Here is a 19635-nt window from a genome sequence, read left to right on the forward strand (position 1 = left end):
AGCCTGGCCGCGGTCCCGCATAGCCGCACAAACCCCGCAGAGCCCACTCGCGGTCGCTTGGCAGCCGTCGCCTCACCTGCCAGGCGCCCGGCAGCTGCCCAATCAGCTGCAGCCGCTCGGCCGCGGCTGCCATGTTCTCCGCTTCGCGCTGCCAATCAGGGAGGCGGCGACCAATAGGCTGCGGGGCCGGGGGGTCAGGTGACCGCGGGGCAGCTGGCTCCCCATTGGCGCGCGCCGCCGGGCCTCCCGCTTGGTTTATGTGAGAGAGTGAGTGATTGACTTATCAGTCCAAGGACATTACTCTGGAGGCGAAGAGGCTGGGACTTGCGAGTCGAACGGCGAGGATCCAGCCTGCCTGCTGTCCGCTGCCCGCTGCCGGCCGCGATCGGGCTCCGCCGCTTGGCGCAGCCCAGCCGGAGGCCTGTACCCAGGGAGCCTCCTAGCCCCGGGGGGTCCACGCTCTCGGGGAGAGGAGGGGAACCCGGCACGGGATTGACAAACCCCTCCCTCCAATATTATTTTGCTTATTTTTCTTTGTGCGCTCCTGTTAGTTTGTTAAACCAGATCTAGTCCTAGAGTCTTTTCTCCTCCCTTCTCCTTTCCCCCTTCTCCCCCCACCCCCGCTCCTTTTTCTTCCCCTCCTCCCTCCCTTGCCTCTGCAGGAGACTCTCAGCGACGGAAAGTTGCAGCTCCTGGTTGCGCCTCAGGGGTCTCCCTGCAGCGTCCTGCCGCCGCCATCCTCCTACTACGGCACTTCGGAGAGCCCCTCCTCCGCCTCCACCGCTGCTCGCTCCGGCCGGATCGCCAGTGTTTGGAACGTCCCATCTATGACGATGCTCCTGGACGGAGGCCCGCAGTTCCCCGGGCTGGGTGTGGGCAGCTTCGGCGCGCCGCGCCACCACGAGATGCCCAACCGAGAGCCGGCGGGAATGGGACTGAATCCCTTCGGGGACTCAACCCACGCCGCCGCCGCCGCCGCCGCTGCCGCCGCCGCCTTCAAACTGAGCCCGGCGGCCGCGCACGATCTGTCTTCGGGTCAGAGCTCGGCTTTTACTCCGCAAGGTTCGGGCTACGCCAACGCCCTGGGCCACCATCACCACCACCATCACCATCACCACGCCGGCCAGGTGCCCAGCTACGGCGGCGCCGCCTCGGCCGCCTTCAACTCCACGCGCGACTTTCTGTTCCGCCAGCGGGGCTCCGGGCTCAGCGAGGCAACCTCAGGGGGCGGGCAGCACGGGCTCTTCGCCGGCTCGGCGAGCAGCCTCCACGCCCCGGCGGGTATTCCCGAACCCCCCAGCTACCTGCTCTTTCCCGGGCTGCACGAGCAGGGCGCTGGGCACCCGTCGCCCACAGGGCACGTGGACAACAACCAAGTCCACCTGGGGCTGCGCGGGGAGTTGTTCGGCCGAGCTGACCCGTACCGCCCGGTGGCCAGCCCGCGCACGGACCCCTATTCAGCCGGCGCGCAGTTCCCGAACTACAGCCCCATGAACATGAACATGGGCGTGAACGTGGCTGCCCACCACGGGCCGGGGGCCTTCTTCCGTTACATGCGGCAGCCCATCAAGCAGGAGCTGTCGTGCAAGTGGATCGACGAGTCTCAGCTGAGCCGGCCCAAGAAGAGCTGCGACCGGACCTTCAGCACCATGCACGAGCTGGTGACGCACGTTACCATGGAGCATGTGGGGGGACCCGAGCAGAACAACCACGTCTGCTATTGGGAGGAGTGCCCCCGCGAGGGCAAGTCCTTCAAGGCGAAGTACAAACTGGTCAACCACATCCGAGTGCACACGGGCGAAAAGCCTTTCCCGTGCCCCTTCCCGGGCTGCGGAAAGATTTTTGCCCGTTCTGAGAATCTCAAGATCCATAAGAGGACCCACACAGGTAAGGGGGAGACGAGCGGGTTCACCAGGGCACTCGCCACGGAGCCGACGTGTGGCTTGAGGGAGAGGGGGAGAGTAGGGTCCGGAGAAAGGGGTGGCGCCCCGCTGAGGCCGTTGGGGGGGGGTGCAAAAGCGCTGTCAGTGCCCCTCCACCCCTCGCCCTCACGACCCGCGGCACTTTTTTGCCCAGTTCTAACTTCCAGGGCCGGCCGCCCTGCGGTCCCGGGAACTAATTGGGACCTTCTCGGGCCCAGGAACAAACTGGCGCCGCCTCTTTTTTGTGTTCTTTTCTGGGTTACTGGGAAGAGAAGACTCCGAATGTTTCGAGAGTGTATTGCTTACAAGCGATTTAGCTCTCCGCACACATTCGAGGAAGGGAACCATAGAAATGCTAATGAAAACTAACTTTCAGTTACTTCCGCTCTTTTTTACACTTGATTGGCACATCTCCTCATTAAATGACTGGTACTTTTGTCAAACTATTTTTATTTGGAGTTCCAGGTTGAGTTCAGTCCTCTGGGAGGGAAGCAAAAGTAGAAAAGGCACCACAGTTTCATGGCTTGTTCAGAACATCTCGAACAAGTGGCTGTAGTCCCCGGATTTGTAATGTTTTTCTCTGTCCGAACGGCAGCACGACTACCCAGTCTTTTAAAAACCGTACTTACCAAAGCCGCTACATTTGAAAGAGGCAAATTAAAAAATACAAAGACTGGGCTGGACGGGATTTTCCTGTCCCTGGCCCATTGTCCCGCCGAGCTTGGTTAGGTCGCCGTGGTGACGGTGGAACGTCTCCGCGCTTTAGGAACCCTGGGCGGGTTGGGGTGGAACCGCCACTTAGGGGAAACTTCGGAGGGGCCAGGAGCTTTCTCGTCCTGGGAGAACAAAGGGACGATCGGGCTGTGGGCCAGCCCTGCCCCAACCCCGCCCCGGACCACCACTTCCCAAACCAGCGTGTTCAATCCACGCTCTCCATTTTCCTCCAGGGAAAAGAGATGCCGCAGCCTCCCCCAGTCGGAGATCCCTCACCGGGGAGACCGCAGGGTGCGCTCTGTCTCCTGCTGCTAGGTCCTGGGAATCTTCTGGCTCTGATCATATTTCCTTCTTTTGCATTTTTGCATTTTGCAGGTGAGAAACCTTTCAAATGTGAATTTGATGGCTGTGACAGACGCTTTGCCAACAGCAGCGACCGCAAGAAGCACATGCATGTGCACACCTCGGATAAGCCCTACATCTGCAAAGTGTGCGACAAGTCCTACACACACCCGAGCTCCCTGCGCAAGCACATGAAGGTAATTACCTCTTTATTAGCGGTCGGCGGTTTGTAAACACTCTGCCCGACTCCAGGCAGCGGAGCAGAAGCGCCCGCGCTGCCAACCCTCAGTCGTCCACATTAAATCCGATTTGCTTCAGCGGTGACACCTTGAACCCATTTTGGGGGTGGGGGTGGGGATAGGAGAGAGCAGGGAGGAGGAAAGACAGGAGGGAGCAGCAGTCAGTTTACTGAGAAGCACTAGCCAAGCTCACCGGGGCTGGAGGCTGCAGAGGCTGCCTCTTCCAGGCTCAGCCCGCGGTGAGAACCTAGAGTGGCCGCGTGGAACCCGGGAGAGAGTCGTTCGTTTGTTCTTCGGCTTCCCATAAAACAATAGGGCCGAGGAGCACGGTCTAGTTCCCATACATTTGTCTGAGACTTGGCATTGCCTGGGACCCCTCTGCCAATCGTTCTCCATACCTGCTTTCCCAAATCGAAAACCTGGGCCCGGAGTTACTAATTTGTAGGGCCCTGCTGAGTAACTGTTTAACCACTCCGTCCACGGAGGAAGCGGTTTTTTTTCGAAATGGATGACTAAAACAGAGTGCTTTATTCCTTTTCCCTAATGCCAGCCTTCGAGCAGGACCTCGTTTTTGGCAAACATATGTGGGTTTTCTAGACATTGGTAATATGGATTATTTTAAAGCAGCGTTTCACTTTTAAGTGGGTCACTGGGCGGTCTTGCTCTTACAGTGGTCAAATTCTGCTCTTGTTTTTGCTTGCACATTGCCAGTTGGAATTATATTCATTATAATATATACATGTTAATTTTAGGTTCATGAATCTCAAGGGTCAGATTCCTCCCCTGCTGCCAGTTCAGGCTATGAATCTTCCACTCCACCCGCTATAGCTTCTGCAAACAGTAAAGATACCACTAAAACCCCTTCTGCAGTTCAAACTAGCGCCAGCCACAACCCTGGACTTCCTCCCAATTTTAACGAATGGTACGTCTGAGGATAACCCAAATGCATTTAAAAAAGAAAACTGAGACCACTCAGATGGAAATGGAATTTTTAATGCAAGAGGCCATATATAGGGCTACATCTTGTCAATTGCAATTATCCAGGAAGGTTTGGGGCAAGATCCAAAAGTAGCCATGCCCTTTTCTCAGGATTAGAAAATATGTTTTGGCATTTGAAGGATTTTTTACAAAATCTTTTCATGGCTTTTTTTTCTCCCCTTCCTCTTGCTGTCTGCCCACCCCATTCTGAAACTCCTTCAGTTCATTTTAACAATTGTCCTGTTTCTTGAGGAAGTTATAGAAGGCTTGGTGGTGGTAATGTTAAACTGATGGAAATTCTTCGCCTTAGTGGTGATTGTTTAAACTCTCACAGTCTTAAACCATGCCAAAGTCCTGTTATGTCTTGAACTTTTCTTCAAAGCATTACACTTGTGAATGTATCTGTGTCTAATGGGGTCGAAACTGTTGTTCAGTATTTTTTCAGGCTGAGGATATGATGTTAACTCTACACAGATTGTGACGTTTAGTATACGGTTGCCTTTTGTAATAACTTTTTTTTGTAAATACATATCCGTTGATGCCATATTTATCGTTTGTAATTTAATTATTGCTGCAAGTGCCGGGAACTGAACAATATTTATGGATAAATGTTTTCTAACAGATCTGTACAGCTTTTGATTATAACTGCTTTAGCATTAAAATTTATTGTTTTGAAAGAACACAATTTACAATTTTTGAACCGCTGACTCTTCTTGTTTTGTAACAGCCTCCTACAAAGAGGAGATGTGATCAAATTTGAATCTTGTTTGTTGGTATTTATAACTCACTCAGATCCCTTTTTTATTGTTAAATTATTTTTCTATTGCAGTATAGATTCCTTACAGTGTCAGTTTCCATCTGGGAAGATCCTCCTTCCTTTATCTCTAGCTCAGATGGTTAACTGCGAGTTTAAATGTGTTTGTCCTGGATTTTCGGCATGCAAATCAAATAGTACTGATCAATTCAGTTAGTGGCCATGACATCTCAATCTTGTACTTCAAAAGACTGAGAAGCTGGATTTAATCATCCCTGCCATACATATATAAACATAAGGTAACCTGATTAGTTTTATGTCCCTTAGTTCTTTATTACCTGACTTAAAAATGAAAATTGTGGCAGGATGCATGTCTGTTCTATCTAGAGATCACCCATATACCTATATGTTTGTATCTATGACTTATCTAATCTGCCTACCAAATCTATCTAGCTCTCTATTCTCAAAACATGGCATATGTCTGGAACAGAGGTGATAAGCAAGGCCAGTGGAGCAGTGCTTATTTATGGTTAAAGTGTTTCTGAAAAGAACCATACTCCATTTAAATTTTGGAAGGCAAAGGCTGACTTGTTTGCTGTATATAGTTCAGTTCATAATTATCACAATTATTGATAATATTTACATAGTGGTGTAATAACTACAGCAGTTCTGAAATAATATGGAAAAAAACATTTGCAAAATGTTATTTTTAAAGTTCATTATTTGTAGGCCAAGATGTTAAGAGCATTGTTTCCATTAAAATCAATAACAATGAAAAATGGTTGTTTGCTTTGTGATAAAATGTTAATAATCCATTTACTCTTCAGTGAAGCAACACATTTGGACAAACAGTTCTTTTTATAATGGTTCTGTGGAAAAAAAACTATTATTTTGGGGGATTGGGGTGGTTGGAGTATTAAGACTTTTTTTTATTAGGGTGCTGTTTGTTATTGAGAGCCCAGTCTCTGCATGAATAACAGAAAAGTGGAGATAAGGAATTGTAAAGTATTTAGAAATGTAATGAATAGACTTAAGAATCTCTTTCTCTTTAAGGGGCAGGGCTTGGGGGCTTTTTGGTGGCAGTCAATTTGGTTTTATATATAATCATTTTCAATCCTAGAATTTTGTTGATTGTTCTTTTCAAAGAAATAAAGTATTGGCACATCTTATTTATGTCATAACATTTTTGTATTTGGTGCCCAATATTTTTTTCACGTTCAAATAAATCAACCTAAAATTGTGACACTTAGAGAATTTCTGATGATTAAAAGAAACTTTGATTCCCTGGATATAGTTGAAGCAATCTATTTTGTTATCTATTGATCTTTGTCAACAGACAATTAGTTATTGACAGTCTCTAATTGCAAATTGCTTTGGAGGTAATTTTTTTTATTAGTGGAGAATGGGATCTTTTGCACTTTACTCCACCAATATCCAAGCCTGAATGCCACGAAGAGATTGGGATGACTACACCAGGGATTAGCAGGTAACTGGTCAGTCTACCACTCCCCATTCAGACACTCCATCCAGCCTTGACCTTGACATTGAGGGGGCTGGACCAGATTACTGTGAGGCTTTTTTCTTCACTTCAAATCAGAGATCATATACATGCTTAGCAAGTTTTCAGAAAGTGTATATTCCTAAGCCTGGTTCTAAATGTTTATCGTTGTGAAATCTAGAAAGTGTGCTTTTCTTCTAACACATGCAATAAACTTTCAGAGTTTACCAATTTCTCCAGGAGGTCCCTCCTCCTCCCCTAACCTGGCCTTAAATGGAGATGGGTTGGTTGTCAAATTTACTCAGCAACTTGCCCACTCCTCCCACCCCCAAACACACAAAATATCTCCTTAGGAGACAAAAAGTTTAATTTTTTCTTAGGTGCCTGAAATTATCCTAAAATTTTATAGGAAAGCACTGTATCTTAAGAGAGGAAGATGACAATTAAGCAATGATGATAATCAATAGTAAGAATATAAAAGCTTAACTCCTATGTATGATTACCTCTAATTTGGGCACAGCAAATTTCTCAAAATTATGTTCTATGCTTTTATCATTTTTGAAAGAGAAAATTATTGATTTTGGTTAAAATTTCTTTTTCTTTTTCCCTAAATCTAACTTTGGCAGTACACATTTACATTCTTGAATTTGCAGTAAATTATCTTTAGAGTTATTGAACCCCCTTAATCATAAGCGAAAAAGCCCAAAGCCCGCGCTAGGCTGTTAATAATCTACTCCTTATTTCCTTTCCTGTACCTGGTAAGACATTTGTTAAAGCCCATTATCTTTTTCATGACAATTGATTTAGCATAGGGTTCCCACTGTTGGGTGGGAAAAGGGAAGATAGCTATTTCCACCCAAGACAGCATTGTGGCCGCCTTCGAGCAGGGCAGTCAGTCCTAGGTCCAGGAAGATCGGAGATGTGCGGGCTGCAACCTAGCTCACAATGCCTCCCAGGGAACGTTGGTATGCCCTGGACCACCCTCTGTCCCGCCCCACCTGATTTCTCGGGCTCTTTCATCCCCTGACTCCCTGACTCTCCGTTTTCCTCCTAAGAAGAGCCCTCAAAATCAAACCAGAAAGTGTCCTTCACCCAACTTTCTAAAAGAAGCATGATGCCCATTACCCCAAGAGTGGTTCTTAGGTTTTGGCATCTTGGCTGGCCCTCTGTCACAGGCCTCTGGAAGTTCGGGCTTCTGTCGGATTCCTCACCCCCGGGCTCCTTGTCCACACACCAAGTTTTTGCAAGTCCGGGTTGATGATCTGGCAGGGAGCAGGGGACCTCATTTCCTACGGTCAATTCTCCCGCGGTCTCAGCCCGCTGACCCTCTGACCTCCACCTACAGGGCCCTCGGCGGCCGTAAGCTGGCGGTCGCGGTCGCTTAGGCTCCAAGGACGCTTCGTGCCCCATCGCCTCTCGGCCTCATTAGGCCGGCGGGGCTGTAAAGCAGGAATCAGCCGCTGCCTAATCCGGACCTGGGGTCAATACGAGCCCAAACAATGGTGAGCTCCGAAGGCCAGAGTAGCGCCAGCCACAAACTTTGTGTGCCATTCATTTTCTGAACGCAGAGGGGGTGGGGAGTTGGGTGGCGAGCGCCGCGCTTGTTGGCCCGAAGGCCGCAGGCCGGTCCCGGGGTTGGGCCGCGAGGGGCGCACAGCCCGGCTGCAACGGCGGGGTCCTCGCAGCGCCTGGCACGGAGGGGCGGCGAGGCCCGGGAGAAACCCGCGCTGGAGCCCGAGGGCTGGCCCAAAGGGGCCGCCCCGCGCCGGGACGCACTTTGAAGTGGGTTTTTAGCGCGCACGTGTGAGAGCCGGGCCGGGACCTGAGCGAGGACCCGCTGAGAGGAAAGAGGAGGCTCCGGGCCGGGCCCCAGCTCCTCCCCCGCTCCCCGTGGCTCTGGCCTTTTCAAGCCGCGGCGGGGCCCGTAGGACGCCCCCCCGCCCTCCAGCCGCGCGCAGGCGCACAGCCCGCAGCCGTCGAATCGGCTTCTGCTGCGCGGGGTGGGGGGGAGTTGAAAGCGGCTTTGCAGCGCCGCGAAGCCCCGACCGTGCTGGCGGAGGGGGGAGGGGCGGAGAGGGAAGTGGCGCGGGGGTGGGTTTGGGGGCGGCTCTGGAGTGGTGAACATGGCGGCCGGATGCGAACCCCCGCGGAGCGCCGCGCTGCGCGGACCGGAGCCGCGGCGCTGTCCTGTGCTTTAGACTCCCCCAAGTGATCCCGCAGCTCCGGCGTCTCCAGGCAAGGTGTGGGTCGTGGTGGCGGCCGAACGCAGAATTGTTAGAAAAATAAAAAGCCAGAATGGAAGAAGTTCTTCCCAGGCCTCTCGTGGAAAGTTGGCGTGGCCTTTGGGGGCGGGGCGGGTTCCCACAGGTCTGGGACATAAAAGCCACTGGAGGCCGCTTCACCCCGTTGCCCCAACTTGAACATTTCCCCTGACTCTCATGGATGGGTGCCCTTTCCAATGATGGGGGTCCCCGTCGGGATTTCACAAGCTGCCCCACACACACTCCGAGCCGCTAAAATCGCGCAGGGGTGGACACTGGTCCCTTCTCAGGACCAAAGAGGAGTCCGTGAGGAAGGGGGTACTTAGGCTTCATTTGCTAATACATTAGTCCGGCTTGTCAACCTACACTATTGGCAACTTGAACACTCCACGTTGCCCAGGCCCCCGTCTTCTGCGTATCTCATTTAAATCGTTGCTTTTGTATGTGCCACCACAGCTGGCGATCTTGGATTAAGAAAGGGAAAAGGCCACAATCACTAAAACTTTGATTCAGCTTTTGCTTAACTGCCTCAATGCTAATTTGTGAAGAACCCGGGGTAGCTCTGAGATCTCCACCTCACGTTTTGTCTGCAGAAAAAAGACGGAAAAGAAGAAAAAAAAAATATCCTGCGGGTTCACCATCAGCTGTGTCTGTCGTGAGGGATGGGGAATGTGAGATTTGAAAAGTGTGGTTATTGACCCCCAACTCTAGGCAAATAAGCAGCACGAACACTTTAACGTTGCCTCTTCATGGAGACCAACAGCTAAACAGAACGACAAACCTCGGGACTGTCCAGCGTCAAACTTAAGGGCTCCTGAAATGTGGGCCAGCTTTGGAGGGCCACCTTGGGTAGGGCCCCAGGTGGGTGGGCAGGTCATTAGCAAGACTGGCTCTGATTTGGGGGAAATCTGCAAAACAGTGCCTTTATCTGCAGAGAACAATTGATGGGGTTGTCTTTCCTCCTTTTCAGTGCACAAAGAAGACGGCTTTGGAGCAAGAATTTGGACTATGCATTTAAGTTGTCGTGCTTTGCATTGGAAACCCCTGAGCAATTAAAATAAGCATGCCCTATAGTATTTTCTGGCCTTTTCTTATGTATGATTTCTGCAAGTCAAAGGGACTGGAACCTCTTCAGCAGTTTGGAAACTTGTTTTGAAATTGCCACCAAACTGATTTTTTTTTTTTTTTTTTTTTTTTCTTTCCTATGGGCCAAGTTTCCTCCCCGGGTTCGGCCACGCCTCCCACTCCCTCAGTGAACTTAGTATATTGACATCTTTGAGAGATCAAAGGAAGTAAATGGTGCTTGCTGTATATTTTTCCATGCTGTCGTTTGAAACCTGAGGTTTGAGCTTTTTCCTGGTTAAATCTCTTGATACCAAAAGTCTGCAAAATAAAATGTTCATTAAATGGGAAAAGCTTTAGCCACTGGTTAGACTAGAGTTTGGCTCTACAGAGCCCCGATTGTCTCTTAAATTGACTTTAAATTCAAGCTAAGATACATTCGTGAAATGTTTCTCCTGGATACCTGCGGTGTTCTTTGGGTCATTTGATAGGGTAAAACTGGTTGATTTTCATAAGAGCTATGTGAATGAAATTTCTGCAAAACTGGGCAAGTGATAAACTGGTGGAGCGCTTATATTTGATGAGTCAAAAGGGGACTTCTTTTCTCACTGATATTTGGTTTCTGTCATAACTATTGAAATGTACAGTTTGGAAAACACTGAATTTGCTAGGAAGCATGTAAAGAGGGAAAGGTTCAGATCATTTGGACTAATGGTAACCTTTAACACAGCAGCATAAATTCTTTGAAAATTAGAGAAATTCCAGTTTCAAAAATCGAGGATAACTGAAGAGGACAACACCATTCTTTAAAAAATATCTAACAGAGCAAGCAATTTTGTGTGCTTTCATCTGATAACTATTCAAACTGTTTGCTAATCTGATGAATGGAGAGAAATGTAAGCTTTATAGCACTATAAAAATAGCTCTCACCAGATGGCAACTCTATGATGTTTACCATTAAGAGGGTGTATGTATTGTCTAATGTTCTTTATGAAAATACAACCTATGTAAAGATCATTTGGATATAAGGTGTTAAAATTAAAGATTCCATCTTGTTTTATTATCACCTAGCATATCCACATAATATTTTATGCCATTTTTCTATGAGAAAATTTGACCTGTTTCGACCTATCTGCAGTTCACTTTTTTTTTTCTTGCCAGTGTTGTCCTGCTTGGTATCTGGGACAGTCTCTAATGCCTGACGAAGAACTTGATACTGACGTTGGTATGCAGCAGCCAGCCCTTCATAACACTACCTATCCTAAATGCAGGGTTAATGCTGAACCTACTGTGCACGAAATGATTTACTGATGAGGTTTCAAAGAAAACCACATCAATTTGGATGTCTGTTACCCTGAAGTGATCATTTTAAGAGTAGTTGCTTCTCTCCTAGGTATAAAAAGACTATTTTCTTCTTTTGGTATATTTCATTCTGTGTTGAGCAATCATTTGTGAAATGAAAATTCAAAAAAAGCCCCCCCCCCCTTCAATTTAGGATTTATAAATGGGAAGACAGAGGTGAAGACTGGCCTAATTCATAACCCAGGATGCATTATCTCATGCATTGTTGAAAATCTTTCTCAAATATCTGCACTCCACGTGTAGAACTAAAGTGTTTAAAACTGGAAACATGAATACTTGTTTTGTCAATTCCATGCTTATGTTCCAAAAGGAATACCCAGAATTTTTATTATTGTTTGACTTCAATAAAAATCATTTATATTATTTTTGTGACTATTGTTTTATTATAGTGACAACGATAACCCCTAAATAACCTCAATTAACCTGTCGAATTGAGACAATTTATATTCTGTTCATATTTTGCATGTATAAAAATGCATTTTGGGGGGCTGGGGATTTAGCTCAGCGGCATAAGCACCTGCTTTGCAAGCAGGCAGTCGTGAGTTCGATCCCCGGTACCGATAAAAAGGAAAAAGACAAAAAAAAAAAAAAATGCATTTTGAGTCAGGTATTGTGGTACACAACTGTAATTCTAGTATGGTAGTCTGAAGCAGAAGGACCCTGACTTCAAGGGCACTCTGGAGTATATGACCTGAGCTACACAGTAAAAACCTTTCTCAAACTCCACCAGCGACATAACACTGGGCCTTCACTGAGCAATCAGCTGGGATGGTGGCAGAGTGTGAACAAACCCCAATCAAGTGATTTTCAGAGTTTTGTCTGCCAGCCTAGGGGCCCAAGGCCAGATGCTGGGGAGATTCAGGGAAGAATTCAGAGGCAAGGATTGATTAGAGTGGTAAGAAGGAAGGAATGGAGGCCGGAGTTTGGAGGGAAGAAAGAGCATTTGAATACTACCGTTTAGTGGGGAAAGAGAGGTAAAGATCAAGCCAAGGACAATCTCAAAAGGTGAAAAGAAGGCCTCTCTGACATTCAGAAGGGACATTACATTGTATGTGTATTATTCAGAAGCCCTGAAATGATATTTGGAGCAGACAACTTGGCAACCATTGATTAGAACACTTAGAGAATCATGGAATATAGGTGTTATTAAAACACTAGTTGTCATTAATTAACTGTAGTGTGAGAGAAGATGAAGACACTTCAGAGAAATTCTTCGAACTCCAGATACTTGATTTCTCATTTTAAATTTAACATCTGTAATCTAATATAATCTTTAAATGGCCATCATTCTATTTATTTGGCATGATTATGCCATGATGAAGTATTACAAAATTGCAGCCTGATAGAATATATAGCTATTGGATCTTTAGATCTAGTTTTATTAAAATTTCTGATAAGTAGACTCATGATTTCATAATTTTTAAGTGGTGGGGGAAATGCTTATCTTGGGAAAATCACTCATCTCTCTGATTCCTGTTGTTCATTTACATCAAGAATAGAAGAGCCAGTCAAGGAATTCTGATTCTTTGATTTTCAGCAAGCAAACTTGGCCTTTCTTTTATCCTCCATAAGAATGTTGGTGGAATTTTTATTTTGTTTTTTGCTTTTAAGACAAAAACCAAGCTGGGCATGGTGGTGCACTACTGTAATCTCAACAGTAGCACTGGGGAAACTCGGGCAGGAGATAGTAAGCGTGAGGCCAACCTGGGTGACATAGTACATTCCAGACCAGCCTGGGCTGCACTGTGAGACACTGCCTCAAAAGGAAAACAAAAATCAAACCAAAACTAGAACTATGGCATTGCAAAGGAGCAGTAGAGACTTACAATGGTATTACTCAAAATCCCCATGGAAAGTAAGATACAAAGTTGTGTGTCAGCCAGCTGTAATGTGATCCTAGTATCTCCTAGAGTTGTTCTAAGGACTAAAGAAAATGCCCATGAAGAGCCTTCTTACAGAGTAGTTCCTGAACAAATGTTAAGTTCTTTCTTTTCCCTATGAAGGTATTTATTGTTTTATTGCTTTTGAGTAGCTTGCTATTTTTAATATTATAAAATATATTATTTAAAGCATGTTATGTTTTGTATTGGGGTGCAAATACAGTTTTCAGAAAATAGGAGATTTGGGGCATCAAAGAAATACTGCATTTCATAAACATAATCATTATATCAGACGTGGGTTTATGAACATAGCTATGAATATTTAAACACATAATATTAAAATGTTATTAAATGCCTGTTCATTATCTTCCAATGAATACACATTTTCATAGATAAAAATAAGTTGTGTATTTAAAATCTGTAAATGTGATAATTTAATGGTTTCCTTTTAATTGGATAAAATTTTTACTTTAGTCAACAACTTGATTCTTATATATAACAAATTTACAGTATGAAAGTTGATATTCACAAGTAACAAAAAGACTAAATCTTATGTCTTAAATTATTCAGTACTCCCTAGTAAATTTATGTTAGTATTATGAGTGCTACTATAGAGTAATGAGGCTGATTTTGTTGTGAGGCTTAGATGTTATGCCTGAAAGAAACTCCCAAAGAGGTGTCTCAAAATGTTTCGACCAATGTCAGCATCCTTGGTATAAGTTTATGTACTCCTTGGGTATTGGTTTCATTAACAACAACAACAAAAAGCCATCCATCTTATTATTTCACAGCCATACTTTGAGTTTTATTATGTTTTAAAGAGTTCTTTGATTGTTTTATTTCACTAATTAATTAGTTAACACCCCAGTTGTCTCTCTCTCTGCTTGTCTTTCTCTCCCTCTCCCTCTCTCTCTCCATCTTTTCTCCCCCTCCCTCCTAAATTCTGAGACAGGGGTCTTGCGTAATTGCCCAGGCTGATTTCAAACTTGTGACCTTCCTCCCTCAGCCTCCTGAAGAGCTGGGATCACAAGGGTATGCCACATTCTGCTGATGATTTTGTTAATAGAATTGAGGCTTGGAAGCCAGGAATGGTGGTGCACACCTGTTACTCCAGTACTTAGGGGGCTGAGGAAGGATGTAAATTGGAGACCAGTCTGGGCTACATACTGAGTTCGAAGCCAAACTGAACTGCATAAACCGACCCTGTCTCAAATACCCACACAAATAAAGTTGAGGGAATCTGAGTTGAATCCTCAGCATCAAAAATAAATAATTTTTTTACATTTTGGGAAAGGTTCTACCACAGCATTGTGATTTTTTTCAGTTGTGTATGTTTTTATACACTAACACTAAACAAAAACACTAACACATAGCTTTTCCCAGGTGAGCTGAAAAGTGATTCTTTCCTTCCCACAGATGTTGGGACTTAGAAATCCCCAGAGAGGCTGTACCAATGAATGGTAATAATGGTTTTTGTACAGAGACCAGAGGAACTGTTCTTTATTCCTTTCTTCACTGGTTTATCACGTTTGTCTGTCTCTTTCTTCCTGACCCTCTCATACTCATCCAATTCTCTAGATAAGAATGAGGTCATCCAGGTAAAACATACTTTGAGTCTTGGTTGTTACCGAGTATGAATGAGGTTGCATTAAATGTCCAGTTTTGAGATGGAGGACTCTTATGTTGGGTAGTGATGTAGTGCCAGCCATAGCAGGATGGCCCTGCAGGTGGTATCTTGCCAATTCCAGAGGGTTGTCAGTCAGCAGGGTCTTTCCTTAAAACTATCAGCAGAAAAACACCTCTTTGAGTCTGAAAGGTGTTCCTCTCCTATTATTCTTTGTTTTATACATACATATATATGTGTATGTGTGTGTGTGTGTGTGTGTGTGTGTGTATATATATATATATATATATATATATTTTTTTTTTTTTTTTTTTTTTTTTTTAGAAAAAAGTCCTTTACAATTGTTTTAAAAATCAGGTACTCAGAAACTCTGCTGGTAAAACTGATGAAAAAGTCGTTGCCAATAATTCCCTTTGTAAATGCCCCCAGTCAACAAAAGATAGCTATTTGTGGCACAAATAAATACATTTAACATCTTGATATTAATTCAGGGCATGGGAATTGTTTATAAGTTATTCACTACAAAAATTGATTCACTAGCATTATCCAGTCAAAACTTACACCAAAAAAAAAAAAAAAAAAACCACAAAAAACAAATGCGCTCATGTCTTAGCACCTAGTTACCAACAAAATGTGGAATTTGTTAGCCAGCTGGCATCATGTCTTTGAAGATTTCCCTATCCTTTACAAATGTATGCAGTCACCCTGAGATGTGACATCTTCTTTGTTTTGTTTATTGAGACAGGGTCTTACTGTGTAGCCCAAGCTGTCCTTGAACTCACAACTGTCCAGTCTCAGACCCCAAGTGCTGGAATTACAAATTTGTACACCATGCCCCAGCTAGCTGTAACATTTTATTGGCTGTAGTAATAACTGAAAACAGATGATGCTTACTTAATTTTTGACCAATGACATAATAAATGAAGACACTCAGGGTAGCAACATCAATGATTTCAATTGACTCATCAGTCACCAGTATCTAGCTACCATCGTGTTTCACTTTGCTAACAAGCTGATATCCCACATCTAATGCCAACAACAAGGTCCTTTAAACAAATGACATGTTTGATAAAGAAATCTTTTCAAAATCATTATGCACTTCAGCATTTGTCTTTTCTTCTAGCACAGCATCTGTGCATGTGTTCCACCAGACGTGTATTCCTTGATCATTTCTCAGCCTTCCATGATTTTTGAACTTGATTTGCTGTTATCTCAGGAATGGGGAATAAAGCATCTTCCATCGAATGCTGTGTTGTTAGAGCATGATCTTTATTTCCAGAGCATTCGATATAACAAAAAGACTAAAAGGAAGCACCTTCACCAAGCTTTCTGAAAAGGCCACACTGTAGAACAAATTCTGTGGGGGAGGGGAACAAAGTTTGTTCTTTCTTTCTTTCTTTTCCTTCCTTCCTTCATTCCTTTTTTTTTTTTTTTTTTTTTTTTTTTTTTTTTTTTTTTTTTTTTTGGTATTGGGAATCAAAATCACCACTTCACACTCGCCAGATAGGCACTAAACTGCTGAGCTATATCCCTGGCCCTCAAAGTACTGAGTTAGAAAAAAATTACTAAGGACATCTTTTTTGTTGTTGTTGGCTTTGCTATGGATTCTTTATTTTTTTTTTTTTTTTTTGTACCAGGAATCAAACTAAGGACCTCACACTTGTCAGGCGCCGTGCCACTGACCCTTATCCCCAGCCTTGCTATGGATTCTTGAAATTTCACAGGAGTTTCACAGTGTTGTAAAGCTTCAGAGATTTAAGGGATCTCTGTGAGCTGATAAAATGAAAAAGAGCACATGGTCCAACTGGTAAAAATGGGTGCAGTTCGTTCTTAGTGAGCCCTGCTTAACTGCATAATTTGTTTATATGCATAAATCTGAGGAAGTTTTAATGTTTGGTTCCCAAGTGACTGGATGGCATGCATCTGGCTCCTTTTGATTCCTCATAATTGCATTTTGGTTAATTGCATAATACAGCTATTTTAATACTGACTTTAAACCCTAATGCTGTTATTAACAGTATAATCACTTTGGTTAAGTAAATAGTTGTAATACACTATAGTACTTTAAAAAATGTAGGACACTAACCATGTCTATATTTTAAGAGAAAAAACAGTTTAGAAAGACTTTAAATTAAAAAAAATATAAAGCAATATGGTTTTCTATTGGGAAAAATAAATTGTAATTGACAAATGCCAAATCTTAATAGCCAATAAATATTTCATATAATTTCAGCTTGCTTTTATGTGGTGTAAATTGAACATTCATACACAATATAACTGTGTTAATTAAAATTAAATTATTCTGAAAAGGTAATCATGCCTTAATTTTTAATTTGTACTCATTTCTTTAAATGTATGGCCTTTATTATTTTTTATTGAAATGAAAGAGAGTCTATTTTGTAGTCTGCACTAATTAAAATTTATCTGGTACTTATGTGGTGTTTAGTAAATAGCCAGTGACTGTATATGCACACATATCCATTGGTTTACATTTTTTTTTTTTTTTACTTTTGTTAGTAAGTGTTTGCAGTACATAATTATTACATTCACTGTAGGGAATTAGTACATGTATATTAACAGTATGTGTTCAAGTAATCTAGTATTCAAAAGTGAAGTCTCTGGTATTATCAAACAAGAGGATTTCTTAGCTAAAACAAGGAATTAAGCCCAAATATAATACTGTGATAAGTGTATATTGAGTAACTCTGATAATAATATCTGATTTTTAATAGGTTTAGAATGCAAGAAGTGGGAGTTTTCATTGATCCTAAAGCTTTGTGATATGTAGACCTTTTTTTTTTTTTTTTTTCTTTTTCTTTCACTGATGTTTCTTCCTCTGTAAATTTCAGGGCAGAGTCTGAGGACCATGCCAGGAACTTCTTTAGATTAAGCTTGCAAGAATGTCCTCAGGCAAAGGTTTCACTACATTCTTCCTTGATATCATTAGACATTCCAAAACTTGGAACAGCTAGAGTCTAAAGGAAGCCAAATTATCAGTCATGGAAGGAAACTTTCAATATGTTATGAAGTTACTGTGTACGTTAAAACTGGCTAATTTACTAAATCACATGGATTTCTTCTACTGTACCAAGAAAAGGGAAAAAATATTTTTAGACAGTAATTTTTAAATTGTAGTAAAATATACCAAACTATACGCTCTGAAATCTCAAGTACATTTACTATTGTACAACTATCACTGGTACATCTCTAGAACTTATTCAATTTGCAAAACTGAAACTCTATTCATTAAATAAGAACTGTGTGGTCTTACTCCTTTCTATTTCCTGTCTCTATGAATTTGACTACTCTAGGGGCCTCAGGTAAATGGCCTCATATAGTATATTTGTCCTTTTATAACTAGCTTATTTCATTCTGCATGACACCCCAAGTTTTGTTTCCTCCAGGCTCAAGCATGTGTCAGAATTTCTTTGCTTTTTAAGGTTACCAGTATTCTACCAAATAAACATAGCATAGTTTTCATCAGTTCATCATTGATGGACAAGTGGGAGACAGCAGCATTGATATGAATAAAATGAAGCACAGAGTACAAAAGTTATACAGACAGCTTCGTGCTAAGAAAGCATGAACAGCTAAGGATATAGCTCAGTACCACAGCACCTGCCTGGCAAGCATGAGGTAGTGAGTTCAATTTCTGGTACAAAAAGAATTAAAAAGCATGAACAAGGAAGAGAAATAAGAATAAGGATATACCATGTACGGGAACCTAATAATCCCAATTAATGTAAACATTATATGCAATAACATGAGCTAAGACCAATAATATCAACAGGAATGAAAAATAAGATAGGGCAACTAGAAGCAGAAGGAAGTAGAAGGAAAGAAGGAGAAGAGGGTAGTCCCAAACCTATAATCCCAGCGCCCCACGGCTGAGTCAAGAAGATCACTATGAGTTCTAGGCCTCCCTGGGCTGAGTTCACAGATAGCCTGAACTACATAGTGAGTCACTGTCTCAAAAAAAAATAAAATAAAAAGAATGAAAAAAGCACAAAGCTGGAGCTGGGCATGGTGGCACATACCTGTAATCCCAGCACTTGTAAAGCTCAGGCCCAGTGATTACACAAGTTCAACCTGGGCTACATAGTGAGTTCAAGATCAGCCTGCACTACATAGCAAGACCCTGTCTCAACAGAAAAAAAGAAAACAAAATGAAAAGAAAAAGAAAGAAAAACAAAGAAAGAAAGAAAGAAAGAAAGAAAGAAAGAAAGAAAAAAATGTGTGCCTACTATGTGCTTAGTCTGGCATAACTGACTGTTCAAAGAGTCAATATTTCGAAGTTTGTTTTCACGTAATGGAATATGCTATATACTATAATTGCCATTTTTTATCATAGTTTTTTTTTTTTTTTCCCTTTGGTACTGGGGATTGAACTCATGACCTCACACTTGCCAGGTGGGCGCCTAGGCCATTGAGCTAAATCCATGGTCCCTGTTTTTGTTTATTTAGATATTTTCATACAATTTTTTTCCACAGAATTTCAATAGTCACAGATTGATCTGATGGATGGGCCATATGTCACCTCTATCAAAATTTCTCAAACTCAAACAAGATATGATCAAATTTCGCAGAGACAGAACCTGGAGGTCTTCCTTTAAGACAATTTGTCTAAGTGAATTTGCTATGAATTTTTTTTGTTCTTTCTTTCTTTCTTGTACTAGGGATTGAACTTAGAGCCTTTCCACTGAGCTATCTGTAGTTTGTTTGTTTTTTTTTTAATTTTGAGATAGTCTCCCTATATTGGGCTGAGCTTAAATTTGAGATTGTTCTGCATCAGCCTCCCAGAGTGTCACTGCAGTTGACAGAACTACTGTTTCATAGAAAATGACAAAAATGTCCAGGCATGGCACATTCATGTCAACTAAGCACTGAAGTAGGCTGAGATATGGTGATAGGGAGTTCAAGTTCAACTTGTGCTATAAAGTGAGTTGAAGTTCAACCTGAGCTACATAGCAAATTCTGTTGCAAAAAAGAAAAAAAAAAA

The 19635-nt window shown here is 43.3% G+C and overlaps 1 protein-coding gene across 2 annotated transcripts; it reads left to right on the top strand.

The window, feature by feature from the left end:
• Window positions 1–272: 272 nt before the first annotated feature.
• Window positions 273–11464, top strand: Zic3 (Zic family member 3). Of its 2 annotated transcripts, none has more exons than XM_063246464.1 (3): window positions 273–1887; window positions 3012–3175; window positions 10932–11464. In XM_063246464.1, the coding sequence occupies exons 1-3, from the start codon at window positions 828–830 to the stop codon at window positions 11079–11081; spliced, it is 1374 nt and encodes a 457-aa protein (XP_063102534.1). In that variant the 5' UTR covers window positions 273–827; the 3' UTR covers window positions 11082–11464. The 2 variants fall into 2 exon arrangements, with proteins under 2 accessions (XP_063102534.1, XP_063102533.1); XM_063246463.1 differs by lacking the exon at window positions 10932–11464 and adding an exon at window positions 3970–6118 and having other exon boundaries at window positions 274–1887.
• The last annotated feature ends 8171 nt before the right edge of the window (window positions 11465–19635 follow it).

This window comes from Cavia porcellus, unplaced genomic scaffold (assembly GCF_034190915.1).
Source record: "Cavia porcellus strain 051 isolate PalLab524CR breed Dunkin Hartley unplaced genomic scaffold, mCavPor4.1 scaffold_3, whole genome shotgun sequence".
Classification (NCBI taxonomy): Eukaryota; Metazoa; Chordata; class Mammalia; order Rodentia; family Caviidae; genus Cavia; species Cavia porcellus.